Source organism: Alosa alosa, chromosome 15 (assembly GCF_017589495.1).
Source record: "Alosa alosa isolate M-15738 ecotype Scorff River chromosome 15, AALO_Geno_1.1, whole genome shotgun sequence".
NCBI lineage: Eukaryota > Metazoa > Chordata > Actinopteri > Clupeiformes > Clupeidae > Alosa > Alosa alosa.
The window spans coordinates 19,066,795-19,082,040 of record NC_063203.1 but is presented as its reverse complement, the minus strand read 5'-3'; the positions used below and the strand labels follow the sequence as shown (position 1 = coordinate 19,082,040).

The 15,246-nt window shown below is 44.3% G+C and overlaps 1 protein-coding gene across 6 annotated transcripts in view; it reads right to left on the bottom strand.

Moving 5' to 3' along the window:
- Positions 1 to 15,246, bottom strand: part of stim1a (stromal interaction molecule 1a) — a 40,899-nt gene that overhangs the window by 3,432 nt on the left and 22,221 nt on the right. For all 6 annotated transcript variants that reach the window (XM_048265616.1, XM_048265615.1, XM_048265618.1 and 3 more), the window contains exons 7-11: positions 12,969 to 13,146; positions 8,225 to 8,402; positions 5,844 to 6,011; positions 4,966 to 5,066; positions 4,244 to 4,476 (exon numbers count right to left, since the gene is read on the bottom strand). In XM_048265616.1, coding sequence (XP_048121573.1) covers positions 4,244 to 4,476; positions 4,966 to 5,066; positions 5,844 to 6,011; positions 8,225 to 8,402; positions 12,969 to 13,146 — 858 coding nt within the window. The remainder of the gene's footprint in view (positions 1 to 4,243; positions 4,477 to 4,965; positions 5,067 to 5,843; positions 6,012 to 8,224; positions 8,403 to 12,968; positions 13,147 to 15,246) is intronic.

The window sequence follows — 15,246 nt, the reverse complement described above, 5'->3', positions numbered from 1 at the left end:
TTGCTTGTAATGTAGGCAAACCCCCAAATATTTCAATAACTAGATGTACCACAGAGCTGTACAAAACATGATCGCCGCCCAGTCCAGCATATTTAAAAATCAAGTCGAGCTTGTCAAATTGTGTTCATTTCCTACTTTGTTCCTTTTTTGTGTGTTTGTAATTGAGTGTGTGCAGAGTATGTCGTTTTTGTGTATATGCGTTTTGTGTGTGTTTTTTTGTTTGTGAGTGTGTGTGTGTGTGTGTGCATGTGTTTGTAGGTGTGTTTGTATGTGTGGGTGCATGTGTGTGTTTATGTGTTTGTTTGCGTGTTTGTGCGTGTCGTGTGTGTGTGCATGTAGGTGTGTGTGTGTGTGCATGTGTGTGTGTGTGTGTTTTGTGTGTGTGTGTGTGTGTGTCTCTTTATGTATGTGTACATAAATAAAGCAAATCAGGGAACCACCTACTGTACTCTTTGCGATAAGTGCCATGGGATCTTTAACAACCATGGTGAGTCAGGACCTCAATTTAACATTCATGCAAAGGAAAACATCTCCTGCAGTACAGTGTCCCTGTCACTGCAATAGGACATTGGGATTGATATTTGATACTTGAATTTCCCCTGGGGATCAATAATCTATCTATCTATCTATCTATCTATCTATCTATCTTTGTTTGGTGGCTTTTGGCCACAGGGAAGAGTGCCACCTACTGGCCAGCCACCAACACCGCTTCCAGCAGGATCCTACTCTTCCAAGGAGGTTTCTTATCCAAGTACTAACTAAGCCTGCTTAGCTTCAGTAATTCAGCAAAGTTAGGGTATCTGCTGGTCTGGCTGCTGACTAAAAACAAAAGGTGAAAGGCATATAGGATTCTAACTGTCACTGAATTGCATTATGCACACTCAATTCTCACTGGTATCTGCTAGACAAAAAGTACCAAAACATGATTAGTTCATAGATTTCACATGTAAAAACATTTTATACAACCCCACCCCCATCTTGCCTGATCATAATTCTGAGAAATTCTTGAATTGTGTGCCTGTGTGCGTGTTTATGTATGTTTGTTTGTTTGTGTGTGTGTGTGTGTGTGTGTGTGTTTTGTGCATGTGGGTGTGCCTGTGTGTGTGCCTGTGTGTGTGCATGTGCATGCATGCGTACATATGTCTACTGTGTGTGTATGTGTCATATGTATGATTACTGTGAATGTATGTGTGTGTGTGAATATCTATTTATGCACATGTGTGCATATGGAATGGGTTAACATGACCCCTGGAGGCAAACATACGCAAAAAATTGGTCATCCTAGGCCCTACGGTTCTCAAGATATTCACAGAAAATTTGGTCGGTGTATGGCCACTAAATGCACACATAAATTAATTTATTGTATGGCCCCCCATGAACGAAAGTCCACAAAACTTGGCATGCATTCAGAGGGCGTCATAATGATCCTACACTTTCAATTTTATGCAGTTTTGATCATGTCAGCCAGAGATATTGTGATTACAACACCTAATTTTTTGCTTTTAAATTTTTAATTAGGTGGCGCTATACATGAAATAAGTGGTAATGGGATGGGTTGACATGGCCCCTTAAGACCAACATACAAAAAAAGGTGGCCCTCCTAGGCCCTACGGTTCTTGAGATATTCACAGAAAACTGTGTCCGGCCACCTACAGGCCAGTTGGTGTACAGTAACATAAATTAATTTATTGTATGGCCCACCCATGAACGGAATTCCACGAAACTTGGCGTGCCTTCAGAGGGTGTCATAATGATCCTACACTTCCAATTTCGTGCAGTTTTGACCATGTTAGGTCACAGATACCTGCGATTACAACACCTCATTTTTACTTTTTTGTTTTTAACTAGGTGGCGCTATACATGAAATGAGTGGTTATGGAATGGGTTGACATGGCCCCTTAAGATCAACATACAAAAAAAGTGGTCTTCCTAAAACCTACGGTTCTCAAGATATTCACAGAAAACTGTCTCTGCCCTACCCTCCTTTCGGGGGGGTTCAGTCCAGCTACAGATCAAAAACGAAAAACGATGGTTCCATGCTATCCATGTGGGGCTACATGCCCACCAAGTTTCGTGTACCCCGGTCTTTCAGTGTCCCGGGAATCCTTGACGGAAATTTGGCCATGCGAAAAAGAAAAAGAAAAAAAAAAAAATCTGACTAAACCTATATGACCGCTTCGCTGCGCGGCGGTCATAATAAAACCTTTGCTGTTGTGACCGCTGTTATTGGGTGAGGTGCTAGATCATGTTCAAAACACAAAAGAATTAATTGCACACAAACCACCCTAGGATAATATCAATTCTTGATATAATCAATTATAATCATCTCAACGTACAGTAGGGGCCTATTCAGGAAACAATAGTAAAAACTGAGTTTTTGAGAACTGTTTTTTTTTTTTGGCCTTTTGTCCACACCACAACTAGCCTAGAAATCTAGACGCACCCCTAGCGGCAGCAAATTACATTTGCTGCCAGGGCTAGTCTAGCAACTCTCCGTTGGCTCCGTTGTGAGCTCCAGAAGTCGAAACTTAATCAGGCCAATGAAATCGTGTATAGAGTCGTTAGGTGGGCTTAACATAATGATTGATGGCAGAGTTGCAACGGTTTGGCTTGAATTCCCCGTTACTTGAAAACAAATAAGATGGATGTTGCTGCTGTCGAACAGTGTGACACGAGTTAAGCTTTTATTAAGTTGGCAAACGTTCGAACTAGCCAACTAGCTCCGCTGGTTGGAAACGCATGGGACTCATAGCGCCAAGCGGCTGTCCCATTATGCAGAGGGAATTTGAAAGACAACTGATTATCCCGCCCCTCGGACTGAGCACTGCGAACGGTGAGTGCCCAGACCCTACATTTTAATGTGGGTCTGGCTCGTCAGGCTACACCACAACAGCATTTTAGGGGCTTGAAGACACCATTTTTTGAAAAGGTGTCCCAAAGTGGAAACGCAGCCCTTTTATTGCAATATGGGCAGGCAAAAAACGTATGTTTTTGAAAACGATGACGGAACCACAGCATTCCAATTATATATTTCCGACTTCGTCTGAGCTCTGCCCAAAAAAACTTCTCTGTAGTCAGACATCACAATTATCTGCCAATTTAGTTCTATTTATATGAGGATGTAAATATATCCGACACATAGGTCTCGATGTTGAAAAATGCAACATTTCAGGAATTATCTTGTTCTGTTGTACATGTGTTGTACCCTTTAGTTTAGATGTAGGCTTGCAGTATGGGTCATGCAAGAGAAAAAAAAAATTTCACTCCATTTCGGGTTTCTGGGTGGATACAGGCCATTTTGGTGACGCAAAGGGAAAAAATCTGTTGTCGTGTGGTTGACCCCTGAAGTAGGTCATGATGTGGCAATGGGCTGCAGTAGATGAATGGTGCAAATAACTAGTAATGAGTAAGCAAAAACTAGGAAAGAAGAAAAACTATACTATGAGGATAGTGTTATTGGGTTTTTTAAAAAACTACATGGACACTAAAAAGCAGGTGACTATTCAAAATGTTGAAATGACTGTCTGTTTGAAAAGTCTGTCGATTTTTCAATCTTTTTCTGTCCATAAGACAACAACTTTTTCCTGTGTCCAGACTGCTTTGTGGTAACAATTGACATTTTTACTTTGGCAGAGGGAGAAACATGGTGTAACATGGGTTTTTGTTGATGGTAATGATTGGTAAAACTGTTGATTGAGTCGCTGCTAAAAATACTTCTGGACAAAGATTTGGTGTCGTTATAAATGTATTTTTATGTGCCATTTCTGAGACATTCACAACAGTTCATGAGAGGTTCTGCAAGTCCCTTTTCCACAAAGTGCTATACATCAGTGCATTGAAACAAACACACACACGTACGTACACACCCACACACACACACTCATAACCAGCAGCCAACCAAAATGAAAAGTAAAGTTACCTGCACCCACAGTGAATAACACGTATATTATAATAAAACTGGAGATCTCTCAGAGCAACAACAAAACACTTTTTTTTTTTGGCAATCAAAAGACAATAGAAGAGCTTTCTATCCCTTTTCACCAGTGCAGAGGCATTTCTCCTTTTCATACTGTTGTTATAATATGATTATTATCATTTGATCTATGTCATCATTTAGGGGCCGGCTCAGACTGGCCGGGGGGCTTGGGTTTGTGCTTGCCCAGCAGCCCCTTGCTGTGTTTGTGCGGCTGCGCGCCTTTGCTGGACCAGGCCCTGTGGCCGTCTGACTCGGGGGAGTCCTTACATTGGAGGGTGCCTGGCGTGATGAACTCGTCGTCCATGTCGTCCATGTCGTCCGACAGGAGGAAAGGCTGGGGCGTGGCCCGGCCGCCCATGAAACTGGGGTCCAGGTTGAGGGTCGAGGCCAGTGAGGGTAGGCCGGGGTTGTTGACGATCGTGAAGCCCGTCAGAATCTCGATCTGCTGCCACCGATGCAGGCGCTCGCGAAGGGCGGCCGTCACCTCGCCCAGCGCTTGCCTGCGGAGGAGGCACACGCAAGATCAAGATCAGTCAAGAGAGCTGAAAGTAGCATTGTCACAGTACCAAAATTATGACTTCGATATGATCTCATGCCTAAGCATCTTCATGCCAATACTGAAACAACAGCACAGCAAAAAAAACTGCTAGTGTGCAATTGTATTATATCTGGAATGTGTAAATAGAAACCTGCTTGAAGGGGTTTCATTATGTTTTGTCAAAGAGGGCTAGATAAGACCAAACAATCCACAAAAACAAAGCTCAAATATGAGCTTTCTGCATGTTGTTTATGTCATCAAGCTTTTTTTTTTTAATCTGGTTATATAGTAATGTTCCTGATTTAAAATATCTTCTAGTCTTCTGTTTCAGTCACAGCATTTGGGAATCATATTACCAGAGCCCTTTTCCCTGGCCTGAGGGGAAAACAAATACAGAGGAATTCAAGCAAGAAGAAAGTGACCAAAAATCACTCCACTTTAAGACACTCACTTGGCTGAGAGGATCTTGTGATCCACATCATCCAGTGAAGAGCTGTGTGCCACATGAAAGGTCCCAAAGAGGGTGTTCCTCTTTTTCTTAATTTTCTCAGCCTGTGGAGCACAGGGGACACAGAGCAGCCATCAAAAACAACTCACATGAAAGAGGTTGGGTTTGTTTTCATCCCACAGCTTAGTGGCATTCATTAGTTTCAGTGTGCAGTGTGTTCAGAATGATCCAAAGGAACATCACATTTGGTTTGTCCTTATTCTGGAATGTGCTGGGACATATTTGTCATCATTTGAAAAAAAAAAAGGTGACAAGATAGAAACACCCTATTTACTATTACCAGACACTCCTATTACTTCCATTGATTTATCTACGGTGCTCTATACAAATTCATACACACAAATTCATACACATATGAAGCTCAAGGTTCATGCATATGGTATCCTTTGAAAACTGATGGAATACAAAAACATTAGTGGCTATCAATGCTACAATAGAATGATAAGACTTTGTCTGCATGGCATCTACTGAGGTTTTTTAATGAAATGTTTTTATGGATAATTTTAGCAACTCATAACAAGGTTTAAGAGATGGAATAAATGTCTGCATGATGTATCATTAGTCTGATTAGTGAATTCTTGTTTGCTAGAAGGCGGCTAATGACAATTCGGAAACATTCACATACTCAAGGTGCATTAGAAACCAATTTTCTCTGGAATTCTGTGAAAGCGACAAGTAGTGGTTTTAATAACAGCAGAACATACAATACACTCAGAAATCCTTACTGCAACTAAACAGAATTGTCTGCAATGCAGATAATGACACAGCAACTGGCAACCCCCTCCCGCCCCACTGGCTCCCCAGACTCCTGAGCAACTCACCCCTTCTTTGGCCACCAGCAGCTGCCGCTCTGCATTCTGTTTCTTGATGTTGTAGTACTGCACCTCCACCTCGTGCGTGAGCTGCAGCCACTTCTGCAGGGAATCTGGGGGAGCCCAGCTGCTGCGCGACTCCAGCTCCTTCTCCGCCTTCTTCAGAGCCATGCGCACCTGCGCCGGGACAACAGCAGGTCTTAGCAACATGCACGACCCACATAGCATATGTTGCTAATAAATAAGTGAGAGGCTCTTGGAGGGGTAATTTTGCCAAATGTCTTCAACATCAAATGCCATTATCTTTAGTCAATAAACATGATGATTTTTTCACCCTCAGAATATGTAATCATTATCCTTTCCCTAAAGGAGGTACTGTTTTCATATTTACAGTGTATCATGAATGTTTTTTGGCTCATTATCATCTTTGGATCAATACAGCATAGTTTCACAATCTTGTAGCCTTGTTAAGTATGGTGTGCTGATACTACATCAGCAATCATGTTCACATATTCACAAATTCTCACTGCCCTACAAATACAGTGAAGAAGCCCAATTCAGAGCTCAGGAAAATATCTGACGAGGCTCACAGGCCTGCAGATGAAGCAGAGCTGGGCATACGTGTGGTCTCTCAGCGACTTGTTAAAGAGGGGCCGCGGTTTTGTGTGTCCGCAGCTTAATTAGGAGCTGTGCTAATGAGCTCCCACGCTCCAAGGTAGAAACTCCACACAGGCAGCGAGGCACACCGAGCCAGTGCAGGGAGGGGGTAGCAGTGTGAGTGAATGAGATAGTGAGTGTGTGTGTGTGTGCGTGTGTGTGTGTAAGAGGGAGAGAGAGAGAAAGGAGAGAGAGGGAGAGGGAGAGAGAGAGAGAGAGAGAGAGAAAGAAAGAAAGAAAGAAAGAAAGAAAGAAAGAAAGAAAGAAAGAAAGAAAGAAAGAAAGAAAGAAAGAAAGAGAGAGAGAGGGAATGAGAGAAATATATAGACAGACTGAGCAATGGAGGGTAATTTTCAATATGAAGCTTTTTAATGTGCTGTGTGTGAGATGGGTCTTAGGGCTCACAACACAGATGACCCAACCTAAGAGAAAAAAGGAAGAACTTTACAAGCCACCCAACAGAACTGTTAATAAATGTGGAAGAAACGAGAAGAAAAGTCTGTTGAAATACTCAACAGTAAACAGCACACACAGATAACCAGATAGCCTAATCGTGGCTGAAAGCAGCACTGGTCTCTGGGGAACCAGTGGAGGCATCAGCGGACAGCGAGGTGAAACAAGGTAACAATATCTCTGGCTTTCCGTGGCAATGGTCCCAGAACAGCTGACCCTGAGCCTCGCAGATCATCTCTCTGCTGAAAACAGCTCTTTTACTACAGTGAGAAAAAAACACATAGGAAGAGAGGGTGCATATGTACGTGTGTGTACGTGTGTGTACGTGTGTGTGCGTGTGTGTGCGTGTGTGAGAATGTGTGTCAGAGAGAAACAGAGACCGAAAGAAAAAGTATGTGAGAGTGTGATGGGGGGGGCAGAGTAATGTATGTGCATATGTGGGGAGACAGTGAGAAAGTGAGAAAGAGAGAGAAAGAAAGAAAGAAAGAAAGAGAGAAAGAGACTGTAGATGTGAGTGCAAGCTGCCATACAGACAAAAGTGGTACAAGGCCATCATAAACTGCACATCTGCCATACAGACAACTGCAAAGGAAGAGATGCTGGGAAGCAAATATCTTCCTGTCAGCAACATGCCAAATGTTTGTGTTATATATGAAGACTATTCACATGAACAGTGGCCATCTTGGTCCCTTGCTCCGGTCCAGTGTTTTTTCACATCACTGGGTGATTTAGTGCTTTGCCAGCAAAATGGGTGAATCCTGAATGGGTGCATACAGATGTATGTCTGTGAGGAGCCTTTCTCTCGCTTTAGCCTCATCCTGCTTTGGAATGCTGGACCAGCCGACGAGACTGAAGGCTCAGGCTCTGGAATGCACCTCCTGCTGTGATCTGTGCATGCGGTCTGCCTTTAATGCCCCACGTTAACTCTGCTCATCAGACGGGGAGAACCCGGAGGTCAGGATATCCGCTGCAGTATGAAGAAGATCTCCCGTGCCGATTAGGGATATAATAGCCCCCATCCCCACAATGGGAGAGTGGGAAGAAAACCAAATAAGTGCCTTGTGCAGGATCACTGTACAGTAAACAGCACATTTCTAATAGCCTGCATTTCTCTCTGGTTTAGTGAGAGTGGTGAGAATGGGTTCTCTTTCTGGGAGGTTACTAGCGTTGTTGTGGGGGGAAATGCCCAGCTTCCTCTTCCTGGGAGGGGGGGTTGTGTTGAGTTGAGTGGACTTGAGGTGTGGGGGGCTGGGGTGGATATGGGGGGTTGTGGCCGTTACCTGCTCCAGTTCCTCCTCGGCGTATTTCTGGCGGGTTAGCTCGCTCACGGTGCCCTCGCGCAGCTCCCGTAGCCGCTGGGCCTCCTGCTTGGCACTGTTGATCTCATCCCGCAACTTCTGCTCCAGGGTCACCTTTTCCACCTCCACTGTGTGGTGCTCCTCCTGGGCTATCTGGAGCCTTTAGATGGAGAGAGGGGGCAACAGGAAGAGAGAGAGAGAGAGAGAGAGAGAGAGAGAGAGAGAGAGAGAGAGAGAGAGAGAGAGAGAGAAAGAAAGAAAGAAAGACACAGACATACAGAGAGAGAGACCGAGATATGTTAAGCACAACTGGTTATAAAATACCAAAAAATACGTAATGAAAAGTAGTAATGATTAGAAGTGTTGCCCAAATCCAATGTACAATTTATACATCCTTCTCAAACCAAATCAAACTTCAATAACATTCCAACTTAAAGAAATGGCTATAGAAGCAAAATGTACAAGTGTGTGTCAAGTGGGTAAGCGCACCTTTCTAAAGATTAAACACTATGTACACCAAATAAAAACACAGCAGCATTGCTGGCTGGAAAGTATACGAGGTCCCACAGCATTAGCAAGTAAGCCCGAGTCACGTCAAACTGCCAACCAGGCAGCTGTCCCAAACATTCCTGTGCTCTCTGCCCACGTGAGCTCACGGCCCCCTCTCTCCCCGTAGGAGGCCTTCAACACAGGACTGATGAGTCATTCAACTCCCCTTCTCATCTGCACGCCTGCTGGAAGTATCAGACAGCACCAGTCAAAGATTACCACTTGAAGAGGAAGTGCTGTCAGCCACCTTTTTTCCTCTTTGGGCACCCGACACACACACAAAAAAAGGCTCTGTTAATTTCCTCTTTCGTAACTGGAAATAGTTAAGTGCAAGGTCCTTCCACATGACAATGCAAAAAGGGCACATGAGTCAATATGACCGCTTCACAGAGAACCAGTGTATTAAGGGACATGGCTCCAGGCACACGTCAGTGTTTGTGACTAATGTTAAGACCATAGATGATGTCAAAAAACGGGTTCAAAAAGAGTAGTCAATGGCAGAAATAGCTGTTCGGAAACAGCGGTTAAGATCTGCGTGGGAGGGATAAATGGAGTTTGTACAAACTAACTGTAGTAATCGAACACCAGAGGGAGTTGTGGAGCACCTACTGTATCCGTTTGGTGATACTGATGCATGCACAACAATAGATGTGGTAGAGGACCTAGCACAGCCATAGTGGACTGCAGCAGTACACTCTGTGGGCAGTGAGAGGCACTGTGCTGTTGAGTGGGAGCTGAGGACTGCCGCTGTGTGTGTGTGTGTGTGTGAGAAAAAGAGAGAGAGAGAGAGAAAAAGAGATAGAGAGAGAGAGAGAGAGAGAGAGAGAAATAGAGAGAGAGAGAGAGAGAGAGAGAAAGAGAGAGAGAGAGAGAGAGAGAGAGAGAGAGAGTACTGCTTCATTGAGTAATGCCAATAAAGCTCCATTGAAATTGAAATTGGAGAGAGAGAGAGAGAGAGAGAGAGAGAGAGAGAGAGAGAGAGAGAGAGAGAGAGAGAGAGAGAGAGAGAGAGCAGAGTGAAAGGCGATATGACCGATGGAAAATGTGCAGAGCTGGAAAGCCCTCGCCAGGCGACCCTGACCTTTGCCATTCAACAGCTACGGCAGGAAGACCCCATTCACTCCCTTACACAGACACGAGCCCAGACATACACAAATGCAGATTACAAACTCATGCTATAAACAAAGATTTGAACATCCTCAATGAACATCGACTGAAACGTTCAATAGCAGACCAGCACACCCATAAACGTACGAGAACAAGCACACAAGGCTGACTTCCAATGGTCTGGGCCATTTGGTCCGTAAAACCTGAAAAAAGAATTTTTAGGCAAGTTTAGGCTTCAGTAAGGTTATAGGGATTTATTCGTATCACAAATTGAATTTTGAGGCAATGTTTACAACTGCTTTTATGTGTGCAGCTCAAAGTCATCTGTAGGCATTGTGTATTGGGTGACATACTTTAAGATATTCTTTACTGTACACCGCCATTCGCTCTTGTAATTATCCTCTAAAGAGTACTGGATGGCAAAGACAAGACCGCGCAGGGCCAAGCGGCTGGCTGGCTGACTTACTTGCTTACTTACTGGCTGGCTAAGCTAGCTTGCTGGAGCCCACACTTGAAGGTGAGAGTGTTGGAGGCGAACACGAGAAGTTAAGAGGTGATGCTTAGCACCAGCTATACTTGCTAAAAGCATGACGTGAAACGTGGCCAAGTGAGAACACGCACACTTTCCCCCTGGCCAGTTTCCTCTCGCCAGTAGCAGTGAGATGAAGTAAAAGCCACATGATCCCCCTCCTCCGGATCTCTAGTTAAGTTCAATGCTCACAGCAGCTGGCAGCTGGGATCAGCAAGAGCCCCTCACTCTCACATTGACCAGCACAAGCACATGGGTTCGCAAAGAGAGAGGGAGAGAGACCTTCAGAGAACTTCATTTCAAGTTCAAGCACTGAAATATGTTACTGTGTCTGGCATTCAGTGAGAATTGTGAACACTTGAGTCATATCCATGACTTAATGAAGTGCATTTGACAACATCCTCCTGAAACTTAACATATCGATACAGGTATTAGAGTCACCTGTGTGCACAGGTAATTTCCAATCCAATTCTCTGAGTGACCTTTAATAGTCCTAGTCTTAAAACGATGCAAACTTTTAATGCCTGTGGGCAATATATAGTAAAAATGACTTAAATAACGAACGGTTAAATAATTGCACCTATTCTAAAGGATATGTGAGATGTGAGATCTTCAGTGTTTCCCATACATTGACTTATTTGTGGCGGCCCACCACAATATCAACATTGACCACCACACAATGATTTTCCAGGTTGTACTAAAATTTGTGCTTAAATCTAGTTAGCATCATATCCACGCCGCGCTAATTTGTTAAATCTGCAAACCTGCCACCACAAATAGAATTCAATTCTGTGGGAAACACTGATCTTCAATTTATAAAAACCCAACAGTTGAATTGTTGAGGACCTACACTGAAGCATTAGAACAGTAAATTCACATCACTATTAGTTTCAGTTGTCTGCAACAGTCCAGGCAAACACCCACATGAGAAACTGCCTGAGGCAGGATCGATGACTAGTCTAGTGGAGAGTTACGTCAAGACACACCCACACGGCAAAGCAATCCTCTGTTGTAGATCTAAAGGCTGCAACAACCATGCGTAGTGGACATAGTTTAGTCTAATCAATCACTCGAACAATTACATGCTGATGGGCCTGGGCCTCACCAGCCATTTGGTGACTGGTTAAGAACGTAGGCGCAATTCATTTTCAACAGGTCACAAAAATGACGACACAGACTACCTGACTGCTATTTCCCAAGCGAGACAACTTAGTTGGCAATGCATAACACCACCTTCATGAATTCCACAGAATATAGACACAGCCTACTTCAGTGGAAGTCTTTCCTTGTTCAGGCGAAACAGGTAACTGACTTACGCAAGGCAGGAAAATGGTTTGACAGGTTTGCACAGCACCCCACAGTATCCTGTGTTCACACTTGCTTTATATATCTACACACCCAATGGCTCCCACCAACCAACCGCCAACACACACACACACACACACACACACACACACACACACACACACACACACACACACACACACACACACACACACACACACACACACACACACACACACACACACACACACACACACACACACACAGGAACAGACAGTGCAAGTGAAAAAAAGAAAGACCAATAGAGGAAGGCCATTCAACAATTATCCCGCAGAGGGAAACCAGATACCTCATCTTGCTTTTTATCAAAACTCTGTTTACACCTGCCTGTCCAGATCAGGTGCAGATAGCCGGCATTAACAAAGACTAATGGGGTAGAGCCTTGCCATTCGTTCCCTCAACATTCTATTAAATCCCATTTTTCTTAACGGCACAGGCCATTCAAGCTCTCCATTTTTCATTCTCGCTCTCGCTCTTTCTCCCTCATACACCATGAGTGCAGAGCAGAACTGTGTGAATAGCTGTGTGTCTTTCCGCACTCACAGCCTCTGCCCACATCCTGTTTCAGAATCAAACCCTCCTCAGCTACAGCAACCTCTGTTGCACGAAGCTGCGTTGAGACATTGCCATTTACTGTTAAGAAAGACTTTTCTGTTCTGGTTAATACTGATGCAACTCTGATTCTAGTGAGCTGTGCACAGAAACCAGGTTTTTGGTGACGTAAAAGGTCAGATCGAGTAACACCTACAATATGGTCATGTGATACCTATCTTTATTCTTCATCAAGATAGGTCACGTGTACGTGATATGGGCTGTACAACAATGTCTCCTTTCCTACTTACAGAAAAACAGGCTCCGATAAAGTGGTGGTGTGTTGTGTCGAGTGAAGGGGTAGTAAATCTGCATCTAAAACAGTATACTACCCCACATAAACTACAAACCTATCATTTGTGCTGGATGAGACATTAGTAACAAGTAAATAAAAGTAAATAAAAAAAGCTATGCACAAACATCCTGTGAAAGAGAGCATTGTCAATATAAACACTGGTTGCTATAGATTTTGTTTTGAATAGCCCAGAGTTGGACAGGACAGGCTGCAGGATACAAACGGCTTTCTTGGTTTTGCATACTGCTCATGGCAGTAACATGCATCTGGACAAAGGGGGTGTGTGTGTGTGTGCACAGGGTGGTATTTACTTCTGCTGCAGGTCATGCAAGCTCTGCTCGGCCCTCTGCAGGCCCTCCAGGTCCTTCATCATCTTCTTCATGTGGTCCTTGGAGTAGCGGTTCTGGATGAAGGCAAACCAGCAGCCACCCATGCCTATGACTATGGACACTACCAGCATGAAGTCCTTCAGATGGTTATGTCTGTTCACTGCAATGGCAGAGAGAGAGAGAGAGAGAGAGAGAGAGAGAGTGGGAGAGAGAGAGGGAAGGAGGAAGAGAAAATATTGCATAAAACTGGAAAGTTACGTATGAAATGTAAAAAAACTTCAGTTACATGTAACCACCAAACCATGGGGAAGCAAAAATACACCTTGTATTTTCATGTAAAGAGCTACCAAATTTTTCTTGTACATTTGGACTGATGGCTAACTTGACATTGGCGTCTGACTTGAAGGATAACTTCACTTGATGGTGTTTTGAACTGTCTGAACAGTATATTAGGCAATACCGTACCACAGAAAATGTCTTAGTCTTAGTGACAGTATATACCCTTCAAACGTTTTACTTCAGTGCTAAGGCAAGGCCATTCTATATGCAGTCGTGCAAATGTGGATTTGGGCCAAAAGACCAAGATAAACCTGATTAGCACTGGCTATTTCAGTCTGCCAACTGATGCTAATGAACTGCATGGGGAGAATGCCGGGCCATGGAGGGGTCTGACATTTCCACTGCGGCCCAGGCAGCCATCTCTCCACTGTGTCCTCTGGGCAACTAAGGTGAAGCGCAGGGACGGCTCTCTTTTAGTCAAGGCCCTATCAAGCAACTCCAAATCACTGGCCACTGTCTTAAGGGCAAGAAAGTGGATACGCAGACTGTGGTGAATATAATAACTAAAATATGATATAATTGCCATAATAAGCTGCATATAGGTACACTCAAGAGGAACCACTCTACTGTCAATGAGGTGCCTTTTTGAGCCCTAGCATTTAACATCTTGAACTCATCCAATTGTCTTTGTTGTGCTTAACTGGGAAATAACAGTGGGAGCAGAGCAGTTTTGTTATTGCTGCACGCATAGCTGTCAGCATTCCTGATGAATATGGAGCGCAGTGCAGGCTCACGTCGGCACCACCAGATCCATGCAAGACTACCGAACGCGAGAGGAACACTTCTATATAAGGTTCCAAAACAGCTGAAACCAAGTGAGAAATGGGGGGGTAGGGTGGGATTGTAGAAGAACACAGAGGGGGGGTAGGGGGGATGTAGAAGAACACAGAGAGGAGGGGGGTAGGGTGGGATTGTAGAAGAACACAGAGAGGAGGGAGGGGGGATCAAGTCTAGGACTGACAGATAGTTACTGAGGATTTGAGATCCTGCCAACACAGACACCGACAACTTAGCCTCAGTCCCAATCCCACCCAACCCCCACAATGACACATACGGATATAGACAGGCTGCACATTCATGCACGCATACACACACACACACACGCACACAGACAGGCGCGCGTGCGCGCACGCACACACACACACACACACACACACACACACTATGCAGCGTAATCCTCCATACGAGTTATTTGCATGACAGAGACTTCGTCTAATTCTCCTCCTGCAGGCAAACAACTTTCCACACTCCCGACCCCCTCTGATGTAGGCTAATGGGAGCCATTACGCATGCACTCTTTGGCCTTCGTCATCAGTCATAAAAACTGGGCCCCTCTAGCTCTGCCTTCATAACATAGAGTAAACACTCAAGCACTCTGCCAAACGGTGACTCTGGTGTTTTCTCAGAGGCACATTTGGGCAGCTTTTTAAAAACACAAGGAGCTGAAAAGGCCTTAGGAGCACAGACAATAGTACAATGCTTTTTTTATGGCCCAGAGAGAACGACACAACACCATATTAAGGAAATAGTCATTTGTATAAGTGTGAATTCTCAAGTGGAATTCCTGCAATTATATGACTGCAGGACTATGGTACACATGCCAGTCTATTTTGACTCAGCTCCATACCAGTTCAATACCTACAACAAAAGCAGCAACATGTATCAAATGCAACAAGTGCAAAAATTCATATAAGTATAAGTATATATACTCTTTTGATCCCGTGAGGAAATTTGGTCTCTGCATTTATCCCAATCCGTGAATTACTGAAACACACACAGCACACAGTGTACACACAGTGAGGTGAAGCACACACTAATCCTGGCGCAGTGAGGGGTTAGGTGCCATGCTCAAGGGCACTTCAGCCGTGCCTACTGGTCGGGGTTCGAACTGGCAACCCTCTGGTTACAAGTCCGAAGCGCT